At 43.2% G+C, this 22178-nt stretch overlaps 1 protein-coding gene across 9 annotated transcripts in view; it reads left to right on the forward strand.

Annotated features, from left to right (window-relative positions):
* The first annotated feature begins 430 nt into the window (after positions 1-430).
* LOC117829881 (calcium/calmodulin-dependent protein kinase type II subunit gamma-like) overlaps positions 431-22178 on the forward strand; it is a 61625-nt gene continuing 39877 nt past the window's right edge. For 2 of the 9 annotated variants that reach the window (XM_034707619.1, XM_034707622.1), the window contains exons 1-3: positions 433-702; positions 4516-4610; positions 19824-19883. Coding sequence is in view for 2 of the 9 variants with exons in the window: in XM_034707626.1 (XP_034563517.1) it covers positions 639-706; positions 4516-4610; positions 19824-19883 (223 nt within the window). In the remaining 7 variants the exon portion in view is untranslated. Of the gene's footprint in view, positions 707-4515; positions 4611-19823; positions 19884-22178 lie in introns of all 9 variants that reach the window. The other 7 variants (XM_034707624.1, XM_034707626.1, XM_034707625.1 and 4 more) reach the window with 7 other exon arrangements.

The raw sequence follows: 22178 nt of genomic DNA on the forward strand, positions 1-22178 counted from the left end.
TACAGGCTAAAATAATGATAAAAGTGCAGTGGTGAGTAGCAGAGGTAGTTTTTATATTAAAAAATAGTAGATAAATAATACAATAAATAGAAATATGGAATTCTGCTTAGAGAATTGTTGCATTGTATATCTACATGTATATTTACAGAGAGTATTTATCTGACAGGTATGACACTGTTATGGTTTAGTGTTCATCAGAGTGACAGCCTGGGGGAAGAAACTGTTCTTATGGCGGGTTGAAGAAGAAAAGGTACTTAAAGGAGAGAAGGGCCGACTCTTTTTTCTCAGATGTGCCAATGTTCTGGTTCACTTTAAAGACTCGTAATTCCCATCATTAGAACTGGAGGCCTTGGTCTCATGCTGCACGAGCCTATTCTCGCGAGGATTCCTTCCCTTTACCACACACACACACACAAAACACACACAACCATCATCACTCCTCCTCCTCCCCTCCTCTCACCAGCCCCTCCCTTTCCGTCTCTACTCGCCTCTATCCTCTTCAGCCTTGCTGCCTGTCAGAAAGGTACTCCAGTATTGGAGGCTAGGCTACCCTCCTCCGGACCCCGCACGAGAGAGAGAGCCAGCCACCGTCGTACCCTAAGGCTCGGGCTCCCCCCCAACTCAGCAAGGCTCTAACCATGGCGACCACGGCTACTTCCACCCGGTTCACCGACGAGTACCAGCTGTACGAGAGCTCGGGAAGTAAGCAGCAGCAGTCTCTCCGCGTTACAGTGTGCATCGTGTTTGTCGTTTTGTCCCCCACCCCCGCAACCTCGCTTAAACACAGTGTTACTGCTTAGCGAGCTCCAGGGTGATCTTTCCAAAACAGCCTGCAGATTGTCATTTCCAGCTCTTGGATGATTTGTCAGTGAATGTTAATATGTGTGTTATTGTCGTGGTGCAGTCAGGCTACATAACCCTAACGCTAGCTTGCTAACTAGCTGAGAACAGCGCAGTAAGGTTCAGTCACTAGCCGACCTGCTACCACGCTGATACGGATAAAGTAGCCGAGTTAGCCCCCCTTCATTGCGTCTTTTAGTCTCCAACCATTGATGCATTGACAGCTGCACGTCCCTCCGTGTTGCCTATCTGGCATTTTCGGTCTCCTGGAGCCGTCAGCAGGGCCCCCCCTCGAGAGACTAGAGACGAGAGACGGTAGCCCTGTGACATTTCACCGGCCCCCGGGTCTGACAGCTCCGCGCTTGGCTCGATACACCCAAAAGGCTGCGGTCGCTTAGCTTAACTAGGCCGACCACTTTTTTCTCCACCCTGAGCAGCTGCAGATGATTTGTGTTACCGTGTTGAGTAACGTTACGTACCCCTGGATCTCTTTAATGAGGAAGTTATTCCTCTGCGTAATGTTTGCACTGTAATGTCCGTGCGCGCCGCAGTACGCACAACCAGCTGGCCGGATCATCACGTCATGTTATCCATGAATGTATTTGTGTGTGACCATTAGATTGTGGCTCTTTTTTGGAAAAACGTTGCTTGGTTGTGACATTTGGCGTTTTACTGTGCAAGAGGCAGTGACGTGTTTTCTCGGTATTCTGATGACGACAAGAAGAGCAGGCCACTACCTCATCTGTTTCATCATCATCATCATCATCAGCAGCAGCAGCAGCAGCAGCATCTGTTGTTCTTGGCCGGCGAAGGCTCTCGTCCCCCCACCCCCCCTCCCCGTTGTTGTACCCAAACCAGAGGCTGCAGGGCGGCACTGGCCCTATCATGCAGACTGAAGGTCAAAATTGGGTTTTAATATAGAAACAAATCATGTCTCTCCTATGCTTGTAGAAAGACTGTGGTGCAATCTTACAATGCTGTCCTACTTGCTTGTTGGAATATTATATTATGCCTGCTTCACCTTCAACCTTAAAAAGACTGTTGATTAGGGATGCACCGAAATGAAAATTCTTGGCTGAAACCGAAAATGAGGAAACAAAGGCCGGAAAAACCGAAACACTGAAATAAATTTTTATGTCATTATTAGTAGGGAGACCGGGGACAGTTCTAACATGGGTCAGGTTATTTTAAGTTATATTTTGGCCTTTTATTGATAGACAGCTGAAGAGAGGCAGTAAATGTGGGGAGTAGAGAGCGGGGGAGGACATGCAGGAAATGGTCAACCAGCCGGGAATCAAACTGGCGACCCCTGCAATGAGGATTGTAGCCTCTGTATGTGGGGCGCTTAGACCGCTAGGCCACCAGTGCCTCCACGGGTCAGTTGTAACACCTGCACTTGCTCCAATCAGGAACAAGTTAGGAATCACCTGATTCACTCTGCACATGCTCAGTTGAGTTGCATCTAGTTTGTATAGCAGTTTGAACACTCTAGGTTAAAGGAGCTCAAAATTGTAGACAGAAATGTCAAAAATGTTACAACTGTCCCCGGTCTCCCCTACCATTGCATTTATGGCTATGACTGTGTGCTAACCTCACTAAAATCAAGGATCTCATTGAACGTATTGGACAACGAGGATGCATGACCCACATCTGGTTCAGAGAGTCGAGTCCTTCTTTCTGCGCTCTGTTCTTCTTCCTGTGCTGTGCACAGCGCTTCTTCTTCTCCAAACGGATTCTCCGCATTCATCGCAGCCTGGATCATTTCTCGTACACGCTGCTTTATTCCCACATCCAGGTACCGATCTTTATAACGTGGATCAAGTACAGTCGCGATGAAGTGCAGAGGATCCGAATAGATCTCAGTGAAACTTGTGCTGACAGGCTCTAAGAGTGGACTTTTCATTGTTTTCACTCCATGGTCCATCTCAACCTCTTTGCTTAGAAGACGCTTTAGTGCTGCAATTAATGGAAGAATGTCTGCAGACATGTTGGCCCTTATCCAGACAAGCGCTTACTGTTCGCGTTTTTTGCCTGAGTCATCACAACATTCTGTTTGGGCCGTGTTGTTTCGGCGATAAAAGTCTTTAAGCCGAAAACCGAAAATGCACTTTTGGGTCATTTTCGGCCAAAGATTTTCAGTCGCCGAATTTTTGGTGCATCCCTCTACTCTTGACTCCCTGAATCACCGTGCAATGTGATTAATAACATCTCACTCATCATTATAAATCCATAAACAGAATGCTCCTCCTCATCTTACAGTAGTGTGGTTGTTGATTCATTAGGCCCGACTGCTGAGCTACTTCTACTTTGCTCACATTCAAATACAGCACTTGCAACATCAGCTCACAGGATATTGTAACACCAGCAATACCTCTTGTTCATAGGAACAAGATAAAAGTATGTTCAAATACTTGGGTGCAATTAAAAGGAACAGGCTCTGACAACGTTTGAACAGGTTGTACTTGTATGCTTGCAATTACACATACACAGGATTTCCAAACGTTAAGATGTCTGTGCATCAGCGTGTGATTTTATTTTTTGAATACAACTTCAGGAGAAAGGATCTCAAATTGTACCTGTTTTTTTTTTTTTAAGAAAAGGATTTAAATAAATGAAGAGACAAAGGCTTTAATTTCCAGCTGTTGTTTCCACTCTCTGCCTAATAATTGACAGTAATCGATGGTACTGATTGCACAGGCAGTACACACACATACACACACCTACACATCCTCCTCCTCCTCCGTACTGGAACCGGGGCCTTACTGCTCCTGGATCTTCAGTACACTGGCCACTTACCACGTCTTATGTTTCTGCTTCCGTTTGTTAATGCATCTTGCTCCGTCATAGGCCATTAACATCAAGGCACTGACTTGTGCTTCTGTCACCTGTCACCTCTCATTTACTGGTAAATAATTGAAACAGGGAGCAGAGTGGCTGGAGCAGAGTGCAGCATAAAAGCAGCAGCCCCTCCATATCATCAAAAGTAGTAAAAGGCTGCTGTCCTCCTTTAAAGAAAGCAACATAGAGGCAGATACTAACTGCAGGCTGTACGGGCTCTGTGGAAATCATGCATAATTACTTGTCCTATGATGCTCAAAACTGAACAGTCACTAAAGCAGCGAGCAGGTGAAAAATGTATGGAGCGTTCATTTAGGTCAATATGAAAGCCCTCAGAGTGAGAGGTGCTCTAAAGTGCGTTATGCACTTCCCTCTTTTGCTTGAGCAGATTTATAACTGAGCGTTGTTACCTTGTGAATGTGGTCAATATGGCCCATTGTTGTGCGAGATGCAACCTGTTCTGTATGCCGGCTGGTGCAAATTGAATTTCCTTCTAGGGCTGCAGGTTGCATTGTATCGTGTGCCTATCAAAATTAGTTCAAGTATTCAGGCCTTTATTTATAATCAACAGCCTAAACTGATACGCACACTCCAGTGTTGTTACACCCGCTGCTGCTTTGCTCGATTGTTGCCCACACTGATGCTCTGTTAGTAATGACTGTAAACTGTCTGTTTGTGTGAGAGAGGGATCAAGGTTGTTAGCATACACACAAAAAAAAAAAACACCTGCCACAGAAATGAAAGCAGTTTCAAAATGTCACACTTTGTGTATGCGAGAAGAGAAACGAGCATGTGTAATGGAACTGATTTTTGGTTGTTTATGCTCTTCTTTCTTAGGGGAGCTTTTTCAGTGGTGCGTAGGTGTGTAAAGAAGTCATCAGGACAGGAATATGCTGCAAAAATCATCAACACTAAGAAGCTGTCTGCAAGAGGTATGGTGAAATCACACACACACACACACACAATGTGATGTTTGCATGATTGCCTTTTTGTGCTGAATGTAAAGAATAGAGATGTATGCTTTATGCAGTTTTATCCTGTTCAGAAGTGGTGCAGGTAAGATAAAGGTCAATGATTGAGCTCCAGTATGTATAAAACTGCCACAACACTGTCATAACATTTGGTAGTAGGATGACATGCACTTATAAAATGCAGAGGGAGTGGTAGTTTATAGTAGGGATGGGCATATCAAGCAAAATTACTATTCGATAATCACTGGCATCTATTCAACAATTATTTGAATAATCGGAGGCGACTGTCGCTAATGTTTTCTTCTTCTTTTGCTATTTAATGGAGTTAGCATTCTTCTTCTTCTGTTTCTTAACGCGTTTAGCAAACAGCTTTAAGACGCTCTATATCCACCGTCTGGCCGGATTACCGTTTTACAACCAGTCACGAGTAAAAACCATTGACCGAGCGCTGTTTTGAGTGAGAGGTAAAGAGGCGGGCTTTGAGCCTCTTCACCAACAGCTGCAGTGTTCCCGCCTGTGAGTTTAGTCAGCTGTGCCTCTCATAATGGGAAACTCGTAATCTTAATATCTTAGGAATTGCCGCTTTACGAAGAAATCAACCCCCCTCACAGTGTGTGCCGATCAAGAAATTAGCTATCCAGGCTACACTCGCTTTTTGTACCAGGCTGTAAACATGTTTATTTCTGCTGTAAAGATCGGCTTTTTTGAATGTGTGTGTATGTGACTTCCGGTACTTCCGGAGCCAGCCTCAAGCGGACACTCGATGAACTGCAGTTTTTAACACTTCCGCATTGGCTTCAATTGTTGCGGCCGGAGGTTGACGCTTGGTAAAAACGATTAAAGATTACTTTAAAAAATGAGAATTTTCGCAGTAACTCTTCGATTTTTACTCAGTGGACGAACATTTGAATATTTGAAAATCATTGCCGATCCCTAGTTTGTTGTGTTACAGTATATTACCTTGTAGATGGCGCTCCAAGAAGCAAGCATGCTGGGATACTTGGCGATGGGGACTAGGCTGACAGTGCCATGTTTAACAGCTTTTCTTCCCACATAATCTTGCTTTTAAAGAAAGACTTGGTACACTGTTGAGTGAATAAACCTTGAAAGGCTGATTTGATTTGATTGGACGGACACCTCTATATAAGACAATTGACCAGCTGTCGAATTGGTCGACACCAGTGACTCTGCACCTCATAACTATCTGAGTTAGCTCAGCTACTCTACCGGTAGCTAGCAGGATTACAAACGGATGGTGCTAGAAAGAGCTAGAAAATGCTGACTCGACAACGGGAATCATCCCACAGGATGACAGTTTAAACCCTTTTGCCTCTAATACCCATTTTCGACCGAGGCAGTTTCAGGGCCGGTTCAGAGCCTTCGCTTAATTGAGAACCGGTTTTTCGTGTTTCGACTGTGAGTGTACTGACTCCCGGCCAGGAAAACCGGTTCCAGATGTTCCAACTCTTTGCTGGTCTAGAACGACGAACCGCTTACGTCAGGGGCGAGGTTGCCGTGATCAAAAACACAAACCAAACGTGTTTCCACCATTGTCCTGCAGAGAAAAAATAAGAGAGACTAATGGATTCCAAGGCAAAGCAGTGGTCGGCCGAGGAGATAAGCTGCCGTTGTCTGCCATCGTTGTTGTTGTGAGGGAAAGTTTGTGCTAAAAACAAACGGGTGCTGCGCTGGTTCGCAAGTTCAACCAGCTCTGAACCAGCGCAAGCACCAGCCAGGAAATACAACCCGGCTCGCGTTGGTCGAAAAGAGGTATGCGAGACCCCAAAGAACAGACTACACCTTATATACTAGTGCGACGTGTATTCCAGACATTGCAACAGTTGAAGTAGCTCTGGGATAACTACCCTAGCCATTTCTTTGCTAGCTTAATTCTGAAACATATACATCATGCAGTATCGTCTACCCTGAGAGGAGAGTTCACAGCTGAGCGAGAGCCCCAAGTTTTCCAATGACAAAGGAAATCTTTTATTCAATCACCGGGTCTATTGGGAGTTCTTAACAGGAACCTCTTGGTGCCTTAATGACCCTCCTTTATAAAAAAAAAAAAAAAAAAAGGTATTGAATAACTTGCTGTCCCTCCTTTGTGGTTTCATTAGAATATCCCTGTGCGAATGAATTGATCGCAATTTCTTCAGAGGCTCTTCCCGAGAAAGGGAACAAGAATGGGATTCAGATGTAAACTACAGGAATGTGCAGGGCGCCAAACACTCCTCTCGTCTGTTGTTGCTGCTCCATTATTGTCGTGTCTGCTGATTCTCATTTGTGGCGTCACTCGCAGCGTCTCGACAAGCACACACTCCACACCTATGTGCACATGCCCGCTGCGGCGTGCTGTGTCGTAACGATGACGTGAGCCCATGTCAGTGTGTCAGATCCTCCTCCTCCTGGCTGCAGACTCGGATACTTAATTGCCTCCTCCTATTTTGTATCTTGACAAATTAGGCCTGCACTCGTTCCTGACATTCACACACACCTGGGTTCCTTTGTCCTCCTTTCCTGCACACACACACTCTCTCTCTTTCTCTGTCTTTCTGATTAGTTCTTCACCTATTTCTCTGCAGGCCTCTCTCTCACTCATTGCCTTTCTCTTGCAAAGGGGGATTGGTTTGTATTGAGGCTAATCCACTTATGCTAAATGTATCTCATCAACTACTAAGACCCCACGGATTCCATAGGCGCCTCCCTGTTTGCCCTGTTGTTGTCTCCGTCTGAAGGCATTTCTGTGTGTGTGTGTGTGTGTGTGTGTGTGTGTGTGTGTATGAAAGAGACAGAGAGGGCAGGGAGTAACACTAATAGAGCATGTCTGCATTGTGAGGCATCTGTGAGTGTGTTGTAATACTGTTATTGTTCTATCCCTGCCATCAAGTGTCCACACAGGCCAGCTCCTGGTATTAATGTCCCACCAAGGAAAAGCAAGGGCTCAGCAGAAAACTGTTGGCTCTTTGCAGAGGCAGGCAGCACAATGTAGGCCTGTTTGTGTGTGTGCGTGTTTGCCAGAGGAGAAGAAAGCTGTCCAGGAGAGCAGGAGGAAGAGGAGGAAGAGAAGGAGGAGATTTTTAACAATGTAGTCTTGCGAGGAGATCAGTGACACTCAAACCAGGGCAGCAAGGTGAACAAGACAAAGATGAGGCGTGATAGAGTGAGCGCAGGAGGGAGCAAGAGGGTTTTTGTGCAAGGTGAAGAATCACCGCACGGGCCGACGCAACACGCACACACACATACACAACTCCAGTGTCCGCACATACAGGCGGCCAGTGCGTGAGCAGGCAGCTTGCCTGGTAGGATTTGGGTGGGTTTTTTTTAGCCTGATGGGGCGAGTGTGACCTCACGCGTGGCCTGGTGGGTAAGTCTCTCAAAGCTCTGGTGAACACTGCAGTAATCTGAGGAGGGGGGAGGGGGAGAAAAGAGGCAGGGTGGGAGAGGAAGGAAGGAAGGAAGGAAGGAAGTGAAAGAAGGAAAGCAAGGGTGGATGGGATATATGGGAAAGGTGTAGGTAGTCGGCTGTGAGATGGTCCGGCCTACAGGCAGTTTGGGGGTGGATGCGTGTGTGTGGGCAGCATGGTGCACAGTATGCGCTTACACACACATCTACAAATATACATACACCTGATTCTCACCCCCAAAGGAGTCTTACGTATTTCTCAAGAAGCGGTATCTTGAGGAGAGGTGTCTGTAATGAAACAGACCCAGAATGAAGGTGAACGCATTAAGAGATGAACACAAAAGAGAGGATGAATTAAAGGAGGAATACAACTCTATTAGATATAAGATAAATGGTGAAATAACTGGAACCCTGCAAAAGAGAAGTATCCCAATAAAATCCAGAACACGTGGATGTGATTCTGTTTGAAATGTTCTTTATATTTGTTTTACCTGAGAGTGCTTGAAGTGTTTTGATGGTGTGATACAAGCTTTATTGTGCACAATGAATGCTCAGTTTTATTTTTTTGTCTATGAGTGGAGTGAGTGTGAGAAGTGGTTGGCTGCTGCATTGTCTGCTGCGACACTGTGTTTGTGTGTTTGTGTGTAGGTTGGGGAGAGAGAGAGAGAGAGTCAGGGTGAGACAGACCATCCATTCTAAGCACTACCCTAAAACCTTTTTTGTCCTGAAAGTATTTAGTTGTGTCTGTCATTACTTATTGCGAAACATTGTTGTAAAATTCCTCTGAAGCTCAGTTTGCTCGTCTTCTGCAGCCCAAAAATCCCTCTAATTATTATTAATGACAAACCACTAAACTCCTGGGACTCGGTGGTCTCCTCTCTTTAAGTGAGGCCTGAGCCTAAGCCTTGGCGTCACAACCAATGTATCCACTTCTTTGACAGATTTTTGAACAGGTCCGGCGTCACGCTCATTGACAGCTATTCAACCCAGTATGAGAAGAAAATGACTAATGAGAAGTTGTAGGTTGGGATTAAGAAGCATGTGGTGTATGTTTGCCTCCGGGGCTTTTCTTCCAGAGAGCTCTTTCACCAAGGGGACAGCTGCTCCAGTCCCTTGTGAGAACTCAACCCAACCCGTTGTCCTTCTCTAAAACTAACCAAGGAGTTCTGGTTGAAGAGACGTTAAAGATGTGGTGAAATGAGCTGCTTTTGGTTTCACACGGGAAACCGCTTATTGACCGATTCATCCACCGCAGCCTGTTCCCTATCATAGACTGTATAAATAATGGACATAGTATCCGTGACGTCACCCATCTGATTCTGAAGCGCTGTTTTGAGGCCAATATTGGAAATGCTGACTCAACCAAACTTCTGTCAAGCTAGTGTGAGGTAAAGAGGCGGGCTTTGCGCTCTTAGCCACCAGCTACAGTGTTCCCGCCTGTCAATCAAGTCAATCTAGTTCTTAAATAGGCAAAACTTGTAATCTTAATGTCTTCTGAACCGTTGCGTTATAAAATAATTCACCCCCGTACATTATATGCTGATTGAGAAATTAGCTCTTAAGACCTAAGCCATTTTTTGAATCAGACTGTAAACATGTGTATTATCGCTGCAAAGATCGTCTTTTTTTTGAATAGGTGTGTTTGTGGTTTCCGACACTCGCTCGATGAACTGCAGTTTATAACACTTCCGTATGGGCTTCATATTTTGAGACCAGAGGTTGCCGCTTGCCTTGTCCCTATCCATGCTTTGACACATTTGTTTTACCTCCATCGCCTGTAGCTGTCCAGAAGGAAAGGCCCAAAGGCAAACTTTACTCATGTTTGCTGAAAAGCTTAAACGTGGTCCATACGTTAGTACAGGATATTAAGTTGTCTTCACAAAACAAGGACTTTTGTTAAAGCATGTTTTTTTTGCAGTGTACAGATAATCACATACAGAATATTCTTATTAGCATCTGATCATAATGCATTCCCCCCTACAAAACTAATACTGTATTAAACTCCTTCAGCATTCACTTGAACACCCCAATAGATGCTGGCTGGAAACTGCTTCATGTATGAACAACTATTCTCCCTCTCCATTGGTCAGTAAATACAACATATGGACGCTCTGATGAATTACATTCAGAGTTTAAACCGCAGACTATTTAATAAATGGACGCAGTATCCATGATGTCACCCATCTGATTCTGAAGCGCTGTTTTGAAGCCAATCGTTGTTGGGTGCCATTTTGGAAATGCTGACTCATCCTAACTGCTGTTGAGCTAGTGTGAGGTAAAGAGGCGGGCTTTCAGCGTCTTCGCTAACAGCTGCTGTGTTCCCGCCTGTCAGTCAAGTCAGCTGTGCCTCTAATTATACAAAACTCATAATCTTAACATCTTCTAAAAACTGCTGAGTTAGGAATATATTCACCTCCTGCGCAGTGTGGCGAAACAGAAATTACCTATTCAGACTACAATCATTTTATTGTACCAATTTTTTTTTTTTTAATGGGTGTGAATGTGGTTTCCAGTTCTTCTGAGCGTCAACCTCAGGTCTCAAAATATGAAGCCCATGTGGAAGGGCTTAAAACTGCAGTTCATCAAGCGTCCACTTCAAGGCTGGCTGCAGGAACAACGGAAACCACATAGACACCCATTCAAAAAAGACAATCTTTACAGCATTAATAAACATGTTTACAACCTGGTTCAAAAAATGGCTTCGGTCTGAGGAGCTAATTTCTCTATCGGCACACACTGTACAAGGGGTGATTTTTTTTCTAACAGTTCAGAAGATATTAAGAGTTTTGCCCATTTAAGGACTTGACTGACAGACAGGAACACTGTAGCTGTTGACTAAGAGGCTCAAACCCCGCCTCTTTACCTCACACTAGCTCAACAGCAGTTAGGTTGAGTTCAGCATTTCTACGTCCATTATTTGCACAGTCTGAGTACTTCTGGAGTAAGCCTCAAGTGGACACCCGGAACTGACGTTTTAGCACTTCCACATTTGCTTTATCTGGCAGTCGAAGGATGCTGCTTGGTTATAGGATGTCTTTTTTGGAAGTGACAGACAAAACCTTCTTATTAGCATCTAATGATAATGCATTTCTGTGCCCTACAAATCTAACACTGTGTTAAAACTCCTTCAGCATTAGCTTGAATTTTTCTGATGGATTTCAAAGTTTGGTTTAGCAGGATATTCTTTCGCCTTCCTCACAAGAGATACAATTTGACTGCCGAGCCCATATGAAGAGAAGCAGAACGCTGGTGGAATTATCCCAACTTTTCACACTCCTTGTTGGAGTTAGCAAGCCGGCATTTATGAACAACATTTTTCCCTCTCCAGTGGTTAGTACACACAACATATGGATGCTCTGATCTTCAGAATTTAAACATGATAATGTGGACTTAAGACCAACAACGTTAATGTTCCCAACTGCAGGGTTATGGCCACGTCTCATCAACACTTCCAGCAGTGTTTGACAGCAGTTGTTCATGTTTTGTCAGCTCAGACCCCCGAGCTCAATGTTTGTCCCTCTTTGTGACATTGCCTCCTTACTCTTCTGTATTTGAAGCGATGTGTCAACCAAAGCATTTCTTAATGAGGCCAGCGGACATTTTTAAATTTCTGGGCTTAGCACTGCACGTGTTGTGCGTTTTGACGTTCTTGGATTTGAAAGATATTAAATTTTTGTTAAACCTACACGACTCCTACTTTTTACCCAACCACTCAGTCACAGTGCTGGAAGGGTGGGCAGATAGCTAAAAGCAAAATGAGCTACAAAAGGATATGAATTATGCAACTGAAGCTAATGTGGCTCCCATATTTAGACGAATGGGTAGATGTTACTTCAAGCTGATGCTCGGTATTTTGTGTCTGAACTTGTGTGTCCTGCTTAGGGTTGCAAAGGGGTGGAAAATGTCCGGTAAATTTCCATGGGAAGTTAAGCTGGGGAATTTTGGAAATATTCCAAATTGGAAACTTTCCATGGGAATTTATGGGAATTGACGGTAATTTAATTGAAATGTATCATATCCAAGCATAGATATTTGTTTTGATATAAGAAGACATCCATCCAAAATAATACAATTAAAACAGATTTATTTGTAAGTAGAACTTTATCAAGTGTTAAATATTTATTGCACAATCAATTCTTTCATTGAAGAACAAAAACATGAATGTTGAGTTAAATATTATTCACTCCCTCTGGCCCAACCCATTCAAAAATGAGCAAAAATGCAATCCCAACAAAGTCCCATTCAAAATGTTAAATGAAGAGAGCCCCTCTCCCTCCAAAAAAGTCCCATTCAACATGCAAATAAAAAAGCATTTTCTTGCATGAAATCTGTTTGTTTTAGTCAGGATTATGCTAAAATGTATTTTCCCCAACTGTATTTAAGTTCCCTATTAAGAGCCAATATTCAATTTAGTAAATTCCTGTTAATTCCCATGGAAAGTTTCCAACTTTGAAAATTCCCTGAATTTTGCAACCCTAGTCCTGCTCATATGAGAGTCTTCCTGAAATGGGCCTTTCCAACTTCAGTTCTACGACCAAACGACTCCTTGCTTACAAAATCTGACTTGCACTCTTTTACTACATGCTTCAGCGTTCCCTCCATCCAGAGCAAGTATTCCACTACGTGCCCCCTTATTTTTACTGACACGGGTATTCAGTTTCGTAGCAACCAAAGCGTCCGGGGCTTAAAAAATGTTGCACCTCCAAAGCGCTCTTAAGGGTTTTCCACCTGGCGTCTCTCCAGCTGGGGAAAAACACTTTGGTGGACACACAGCTTGGAGTTCCTGGAGATGACAACTGATGGAGGGTGTGTGGTTTATTTTTTGTGGAGTGGTTACCGTGATAACCAAATGCCAGTTGCATGTGCTTTTCCATCCCTCTGCTGAAGTAACGGCTCTGATAATACTTTTTTCACCATTATCATTTAGACAGGCTTAGAGAGGCTTCCGGCTTGATGATAACTATTTTACGACTGTGCAGAATAGTTGGTTGTGACTGTTATTCAAATCAGACCGTTTTTCTTGATAGGTCGAGGTTATTATCTGGTTTAGTTGACATTTTGTGGTTTTTCAGAAGAGTCTAAGCAGGGATGAGTTATTGGAGAAAAATACTGACTCTTTGTGTCTGTATCAAAATGAGGAACCACATCATCAAATGGAGCGAACTATATTTAACCCTCCTATTATCCTTGGGGTCAATTGAACCCCATTCAATGTTTATCGTCTCTAAATTAATGACTCATCATTTTCTTGGCTTTATATTTCATGACTTTTCCTAATTTCATGGGGACAACTGGGAAAATGTCAAATTAAAATGTTGACTTGTTCCAATTTCCTGTAAAAAAAAAAGTACAAATCAGTGTTCCTTGGGGTCAATTTGACCCAAGGCTGTTTTAGCTGCATATAACACAAGAAATATCAACATTTTACACACATTTGTTTTGGTTGTTCTGGATGATATTGAGGTCACTATAACCAAGGACACTCCCGCATGTGACTGCAGGAGCTGGGATCGAACCGCCAACCTTTATATTGAGATATAATATTTCCAGCCACCAAGTCTCTAAAGACATTCAATGATGAGTCCTGTGTAATACATTTTGATAACATAAAAACAAGGCAGTGCCGACGAGAGCATGACAACTCGCAGCAGTCTGATGTTCTGTTTTACAAATAAAGTCCTTCTTAATGCTTTAAATTATGTTTATGCTTAAAATATATTTTATCTAAAGGGCTATTTAGGTAGTCAACAAAGAAACATAAAGTACCTGACACATAAACCTGGGTAACAATCAGTTTCTGGAGGTTTAAATTGCTGGGGTCAAATTGACCCCAAGGATAAAAGGTGTTAGTAAATTTAAGGGGGACAGGAGGGTTAAAAGGTCTGTCAGTAGATATTAGGGAGAACTCTGTGCTGCTTTTGGTACATAAAGAATGCAGCGTGCAGGAAAAATATTGACACAAGTAGAGCTGGGCAATATTAAAAATGATGTTCTCACGATAAAATATTTCATATCAGTTGATCGGCAATTATCACGATAAATATCAAATCATTATTTAATTTACATTTAAAGGCAGATTTTTGTTTTCTGATAAGCTTCTTGAATCCATCATTTTTGACGGTGCTAACAGGAAGGAGATCTTTTGTGTAAGAAGTCTTAGTTTGTAGATTCCTATTTTTCTCAGGTTGAAGTAATTTGATTTAAATTTACAACAAAGATACGTTAAATTGTATTCTGAGTATCAGTTTATGGAGTATTGTTTTGAGTCGTGCACTCCCCTTTAAGATTACAAGGGTCACGTACAGAGTGATGTAGTTTCCCACAGTGCAGTGAATGCATCACGGTTATCCTGTGTTCAGTTGTACTATGGTCGCAGTGGACATTAAACATGTTCGACATGCACAGCAGAGGTTGTCTCCACGCTCTTCCTTTACCCGCCCGCCTACCTCTCACCCTGTGACATGATTGGCTGTTCAATGCCGTCTTCTTCTTCTGTCTAATGTTGGTTGGCAACTAGCATTTAAGGCTCATTAGCGGCCCCTCCCTTTCCAGTGGTTGGAGGGTCTAATTACAGGTTTATTTACATCAAATTTTTATCGAACGAAAGTTATCGTTCTGGAATTATCGCCCAGCCCTAGATACAAGGCCTCCAGGAGTATCTCTACTGTAAGAATCCTGTTGAATTTTCAATATGAAGTGCTGTTTTGATGATATGGATGTAATCTCGCTGAATGAACTGGATCATGCTGCCTTCCATCAGATGTCCGTTTTCATATGTGTGGCAGAGAGAGCAGAGCAGTGCTGGTTAGGGTAGGGTTTGTATGAGTGCGAGTGTGCCGGGTCCTCTCCATCCTCCTCAGCTGATGTAAGATGGCTGTGGGCCCGCCCCGTGGCAAGGCAGATGGCCAATTAGAGAGCAGCAGGAAGTGCCAGTAATTACCCTGCAGCCCTCTCTTTCCTGTCTTCTTCTACCACACACTCTCGCACCAACAAATAAGGAGATTGAATGAATTAGTGAGTGCTGCAGTGACACTGCACCAGGGTAGACGGCTGTACACAAACACACACATACACACACGCTCACACATACTCACACAGGGGAGCTGTGATCCTCTTCTAGCAAATGGATGTTCCATGTAATCCCCTCTCCTTCTCTCTCTCTCTCTCTCTCTCTCTCTCTCTCTCTCTCTCTCTCTCTCCTCTCTCTCTCTCTCTCTCCTCTCTCTCTCTCTCTCTCTCTCCTCTCTCTCTCTCTCTCTCTCTCTCTCTCTCTCTCTCTCTCTCTCTCTCTCTCTCTCTCTCTCTCTGTCTTGCGTCACCGGTGTAATTAGAAGGAGGTTCAGGTCTCTCCCTTATTCTCTGGCTTTCTCTCACATGAAGGAAACCTATACCTGCAGGGGGACGAAGGGGAGGCTAGTGAAAGATAGACAGAGCCTGAAAGCACAATGACTGCAGTGTTTAAACTAGTCCAGGTCAGCAACAAGTTTGAGACAGTCGGGGGAAGAAAGGGGATGGTGGGGCGGGATGCAGAGAGGGCTGGAGAAGTGATGCAGATTTTACTCAATGCCGCTTTTAATAAGCCGGCTCGCTCTTCCTAGAGTCTTTTGTAGGAGAGGAGTTGGGTAAGGTGATAGTTGATCGCTCGGCAACAGCATATGAGTTTTATCTGAGGTTGTTCCTGCACTGGGGAAATGAATGCAAATCTTAGTGAGCCTGCGTCTGTGTAATGTGTGTGTAATGTGTGTGTAATGTGTGTGTGTGTGTGTGTGTGTGTGTGTGTGTGTGTGTGTGTGTGTGTGTGTGTGTGTGTGTGTGTGGGTTGAGTCGGCTGGACCACAGTGATAACTCACACACATTTCCACACATAGGATCCTCACTACAGTTCCCACACGCGACCTTTGACCTAAGCTACATGGCTCTAAAAGTGACAACCGTGTCATGTGGTTGACACACAGACATCTTGTACAAACAGGCATACAAACTGCTACAGGATTCAGTCAAATCCCCAACAAGGATGTTTGTTTGGACATGAGTGTGTGTGTGTGTGTGTGTGTGTGTGTGTGTGTGTGTGTGTTGCTGCTGGCGTCCCATCCAAGCCTGAAGAGCAAACACTCCAATGTTTTGTCTAACTGTGCTTCACACTAACCCTTTTTACACAAACCCACATGAACACTAGCATGCAAAGCTCAACACCACAGCTACACACAGCCTGTTTAACATCCACAAACAGTTTGACGCTCTTAAATACAACCATACAGCGACGTGAGGTCAGCGCTATTCGACTTACACTAGTCTGTTACCTTTCAGAGGCAAATGAAGCCACTCATCTTGAATAAGTGGATTACCATGAGGTCAGGCTGATGCGACACAAATAAGCTCTTACATTTCTAATATTTGCATTGACATAATTAATGTAACGGCATGAGAAAGTAGTCTCTGTGACTGATGCTTCAGTAAATAATCAGGACCAAAGAAACAGCAGTGAGTCAAGTGTTCACATGCAAGTTTATAAGACGAAGCATTGCCTTAGCCTCACGGTGCATTAGACTGTGAATTTGTATATGAGGAGTGGATTGATATATCAACACATTAGTATGACATCATCCTGACTCCTGTGTACAGTTATCATAGAGCTGGTGCCAAATATTTGTATTTACTTTTTAAGTTATTTTCCATTTTATTCATAGGCAGACTTTGGCATTGGTATAACATATTTTTACAATCAATCAATCGATCAGACTTTATTTTTAAAGCGCTTTTCATAAATTGACATTGTAACACAAAGTGCTGTACATAAAAACAACCTAGCCCGACCCTAAACCCGCCCCGCAATCCTAAGGCTGAGAACACAATATATGCAACAGTAGTAATAAAAACAATAAAAATAAAATAAAAAATGAATTGCTGAACGAACCGAGGAATCGCTCTAGGTAGAATAAGATGTTAAAACTCAACACAGGGAATTAAAATCACCAAAAATAAAAAACATTTCTAAGATAATAAAACACTAAAATATTCAACCATTAAAAGAAAATAAGATGCTTTACTTAAAATAATTAAGTACATAAATAAATAAAAGTGAATCAAATTTGAACTAGATAATAAATAAATAAATAAATAAATAAATATATAAATAAATAAATAAATAAATAAATAAATAAATAAAACAGATATAAGAATAAAATCCATCGCTGGACTGTTGCTCATCTTCGGTGGGTGCCATATTGGAAATGCTGAACTCAACCTAACTTCTGTCAAGCTAGTGTGAGGTAAAGAGGCGGGCTTTGAGCCTCCTTGCTAACAGCTGCAGTGTTCCCGCCTGTCAATCAAGTCAACTTTGCCTCTAATTATAAAAAACTCGTAATCTTTATAGCTTCGAAACTGCTGAGTCATCAAAAAATGTGACCCTGTACAATGTGAGCCAATAGATAAAATAGCTTAATCAGACTAAGATCATTTTTTGTACCAGGCTGTAAACATGTTAACTTCTCCTGGAAAACTTTGTCCAAGCTAGTGTGAGGCAAAGAGGCGGACATTTATCCTTTTCTCTAACAGCTGTAGGGTGGCCGCCTGTCAACCAAGTCAGCCATGCCTTTTTTTTAGGCAAAACTCAAAGTTTGATATTTTCAAAATTAACAATTTGTTGTAAATAAATTCACCCCCGTACAGTGTGTGCCGATAGAGAAATTAGCTATTCAGACCTAAGCCGTATTTTAAACCAGGCTGTAAACATGTTTATTTCTGCTGCAAAGATCATCTTTTTTTGAATGGGTGTGTATGTGGTTTCTGTTTTTTCTTGGCACTTATCCTTGTACATGTTACATAAACAATATCGCCATATCCTATGCTCCCAGGACTCCATGACTTTCACTGTCCCCTCAGTCTGTACAGAGCTCAGGGAAGGGGCATTTCCTCATTCTACCCCCTCACCCTGGAACATGTTACAGCGGAGTCTGTAGCTGTCCAGCTCGATTCCACTCAGGATTTTAAACTTCTTTTAGGGGCGATGGAGAGAGCATCTTTGGGAACCTGCTCTTGCTTAGTCTATGCATCAATCTATGGTTTTGTTTTTTGCATTACATAATCTGTTTAGTAGTTTAATGATGTATTGTTAGTCGGCAGCAGATCCTTTGTGCTGTATGTCTGTCAATCAGTATTGCTCTGCTTATCCAAGGCAGGTCTCTCTGGTAGATGAGACCCAGTCTCAATGAGATATCAGAACAAGGTTCCTGATACCCATCCCCAATCATTATGTGGTATCAACTATTGCAGAATCACATTATGGTATAGCCTTGTAAGTCACCCTGCGATTCCACCCCTAATATACAGTAACTATAACTGCAAGACTGCAGTATGCAGGGTGAAAAACCATGAGTCCAAGTTCGCCTCTGTATGTGGGGCGCTGGTGGCCTAGCGGTCTATGCGCCTCACATACAGAGGCTATGTCCTTATTGTAGTGGTCGCTGGTTTGACTACCGGCCGCGACCATATGCTGCATGTCTTCCCCCGCTCTCTGCTCCCCACATTTCCTGTCTCACTTCAGCTGTACTATCAATAAAGGCTTTTTCGCCTACATTCGATAGGACAGCTGAAGAGAGACAGGAAATGTGGGGAGCAGAGAGCCGGGGAAGACATGCAGGAGATAATCGTGGGTGGGAATCGAACTGGCGACCCCTGCGAAGAGGACTGTAACCTCTGTATGTGGGGTGCTTAGACCGCTAGGCCACCAGCGCCCCCTCTGTTACATTATTAACAAAGACCCAACATCAAGACAGGAGAACACTGATTCTTATCTCATCTTAACCCACCATGAGCATTGCACCTCACAGTATTTAGATAGTTACAGCTGCGAGGACAAACTTCCTTTAATAGGCAGAAACCTCGAGCAGAACCAGACTCATGATAGACAGCCATCTGCCTCGACCGAGTTGGGGTTGGAAAGAGGGATAGAGGAGAATAAGAGAGAGAGATGATAGTGATGAGACGACCGTATCAGCTGGAGTATGGAACGTCTACAGCAACACATAATATCACGGCTAGTGATAGCAGTGAGTAATGCTGTGCATCTTGAAGTCAAATCATGTGAGGGTTTTTTTTTAAATGTTTTTGCACATTTTGTATTTAACATTTCTTATATTTCACTTGCAAAAAAGAGACTGATCTAAAAGACTGATGGAAATCACAAAGAGCGTGTTTTGAAATGCATAGTTCAGCTATTTGAAGTTGCTTTTGATGCTTTTTTTTCAGTACAAGTACACTTACAGGGCCTGGGTAACCCTTTGGACCAGTGCTTCAGAACACAAGTGTCTCTCTCTGGTGTTAACCAAAACATTGCTGTAAAGGTTTATCTGGGTCCTGTGGTGTCGTGTTGGAGAGACATAACAAATAACCACGGTGTCCTGGTTTAAATTTCAGCTGGAGATGTTGCATGTAATCCTGTTTACCACCCACCTTTCTCTCCCTTTACTCTCTGCACCTCTTCTCTCCTTATCAATTACAGCTAAACTGCATCATACTAAGAAAAAGGATTTAAATTGGTGCATTTTACAGGGTGTTTTAATAAATCTGCATGCCTTTGAGTGTTTTATGTTCTGCCTATAGCAGCGGCGGACTCGTTAATATGAAGCACTTGTAATTGTTTGCAAATGAAAAGCCCAAATGTGCGCATCATATTGTTGTGCCTTTTGAATCAGATGCTGAACATGATGTTAAAGATGTAACACTCTGCTCTTCTGTGAATGTAGTCTAAACAGTGACTCTTCTCTCCTCAGACCATCAGAAACTCGAGAGAGAGGCTCGCATCTGCCGTCTCCTGAAGCACCCTAACATTGGTGAGTGTGAGCTCGTTGTTAAACCGTGTCGAGTGGTGTGTCTCTGTTTTGTTTTTCACGCATACAGGTTAAGATTCTTAGCTCCAGTCTGAACAATTCAGGTGGAATTTGCAGCCCCCTCGAGAAGCCACAACCCTCCTCACTGTGATCATTCATTTGCACTGTCAATAACGCTGATCTCACCGCGCAGCTGCTGTCATTTGTGGATGTCGGTGCAAAGAGCAGAGCTTTGGAGGCAGAAGGTGGATGGAAGCGCAGGGTTTTGTGTGGGATTGCAGGGCGAGGATTGTAAAGCCTGGCAGATGGAAAAGTGATTGCAAACAGGTTGATGTACATTAAGGAGCAGGATCACTCGCGCTGATTGACAGTGTTTATTTATCTGTGTGCAGACATCCAGCTCCTGCAAAAGCCTCTTGAAATGCACAGCAGAGAGTCGATTTTACTCTCCATCGGTTTGTTTTTTTAGTGTGAGATATCTTCAGTTATAGAGCTGATCTAGAGCAGAAAGAAAAAGACGTGCTTGCTGTTACTGATGCTCAGAATGAGGGCGACAGAAGGTTATCTTCCTCTTGCTAACACTGTGACAGCAGATCTTCGCTCGGCCAGCTCCGATGAAACAGACTTTATTAAGACAGAGACGTCCTCTCCGCTTTCTCGGCTTGTCTCGTTTTATCACTCTTGACCGTTTTGATATCACAGAGTGTAACAGCCTTTTAATGGTGGGAATTTGGAGCACAGTGATGATTAAAGAATGGAACACATTGTGCTCCTGTAATGGAGATATCCAGAGGAGAAAGGTGTGAACGGGCGGAGAGGGGCAATAGGACAAAATCAATGACACCTTTCCCTCTGCCCTCCTCCTTATTTCTCATTCCTCGTGTCCTAGTTTCTCGTCCCTCAGGCGCTTATTTGCCCCTCGCCTACTTTCCCCTTCCCCTCTCCGTATAGATTTTTCTCTCCCTCCTTGTCCTTCCTCCTCTTTTTGACATATTTTGGCATGGACTGCATTCAAACTTTGGACAAAAGAGGGCACAAAAAAAGAGAGACAGATGGAGAGACGAAAGCAGGAGGAGTAGGAGACAGATGGAGGGAGAGCGAGAAGATGGGAAGAGGAGGAAAGAGCAGTCGCTCTTGTTTCTTGCTGCAGGGCCATCCTACTTCATCTTATTATACAACTGATATTCACTTTACATAACGATAACTGTGGCTCCCTGACACTAAACCTAAGCCGTATCTCAGGCCTCTCCTCTAACGCCTGGCTCCTGCTGCCTGTGTGCTGCTCTGTCATCCTGCTGCTGTGCTGTTGTGATGACAGGAAGGCTCAGATGGTTACTGCTTAACCGCAGTATCATGGTATTATGAGCTCATTACTGTGCTTTCCACTTCGATTTGTCTACTCCTGACACAAGGCTACTAATGTCTATCAGTAATCAGGAATCATTACTGTTAAAAGCATGATTGTTTACAAACATAACATCTCCATGTCTTGACACAGACCTATGATTCACTGCCTGCAGCTGTATTTGTTTCAGTTGTTTGATTGTTTGAGTGTAAAGCAGAACTAAAGGGCGGTTACTTTGTACGTTTTAAACTGTTTGTTTTCAACAGAAAACTGTGAACTATTGTTGCATTTTGGGCGTTCATTTACACAGAAACAGCCTTTTGGGCGTCTGATGCCATGTAAACGAGATCCTCTGAAAACATCAAAGCCATAGACTGTGTAATAAATGAAAGTGGTAGCCGTGACGTCACCCATCTGTTTCTGAAGCGCTGTTTTGAAGCCTATCCCAAAAGATGAAGATATAAGATACAGAAGGATAGATCGGCGGATGCCATATTGGAAATGCTGAACACAAGGGCTGTTTTTTTAAAAACTGCTTATTACACTAGCAGTACATACTGATTTGGCCAAAATTCAGTATGTAGCATGTGAACAAGAGCAAAATCTGCAGTATGCCAAAACTCCCCGGATGTCTACTGATTCATGTAAAGTACGCAGCTGACCAGTCTCCCTCGCACGTACTGTTTCCCACAGCGCTAAGGCTCTCCTTCTTTTTTGACAGGGGGCACTCAGTTTTTAGTTTCTGTGAAAATGACTAAATTCCATATAAACCATTTCTTAACTTTTTAAATTATAAGTGGATGCTAAAGAAGCAGTTTCACTATTTGTTTACTACCACTTTCCGAAACAAAAAATCCAGCAACGCCTGACCCAACATACTGCAGAACAGATCGAACAGAGCAATCATACTACATGCTAAATTCAAACGCAGTATGTAGTGTGCCGTACGTACT

Source organism: Notolabrus celidotus, chromosome 18 (assembly GCF_009762535.1).
Source record: "Notolabrus celidotus isolate fNotCel1 chromosome 18, fNotCel1.pri, whole genome shotgun sequence".
NCBI lineage: Eukaryota > Metazoa > Chordata > Actinopteri > Labriformes > Labridae > Notolabrus > Notolabrus celidotus.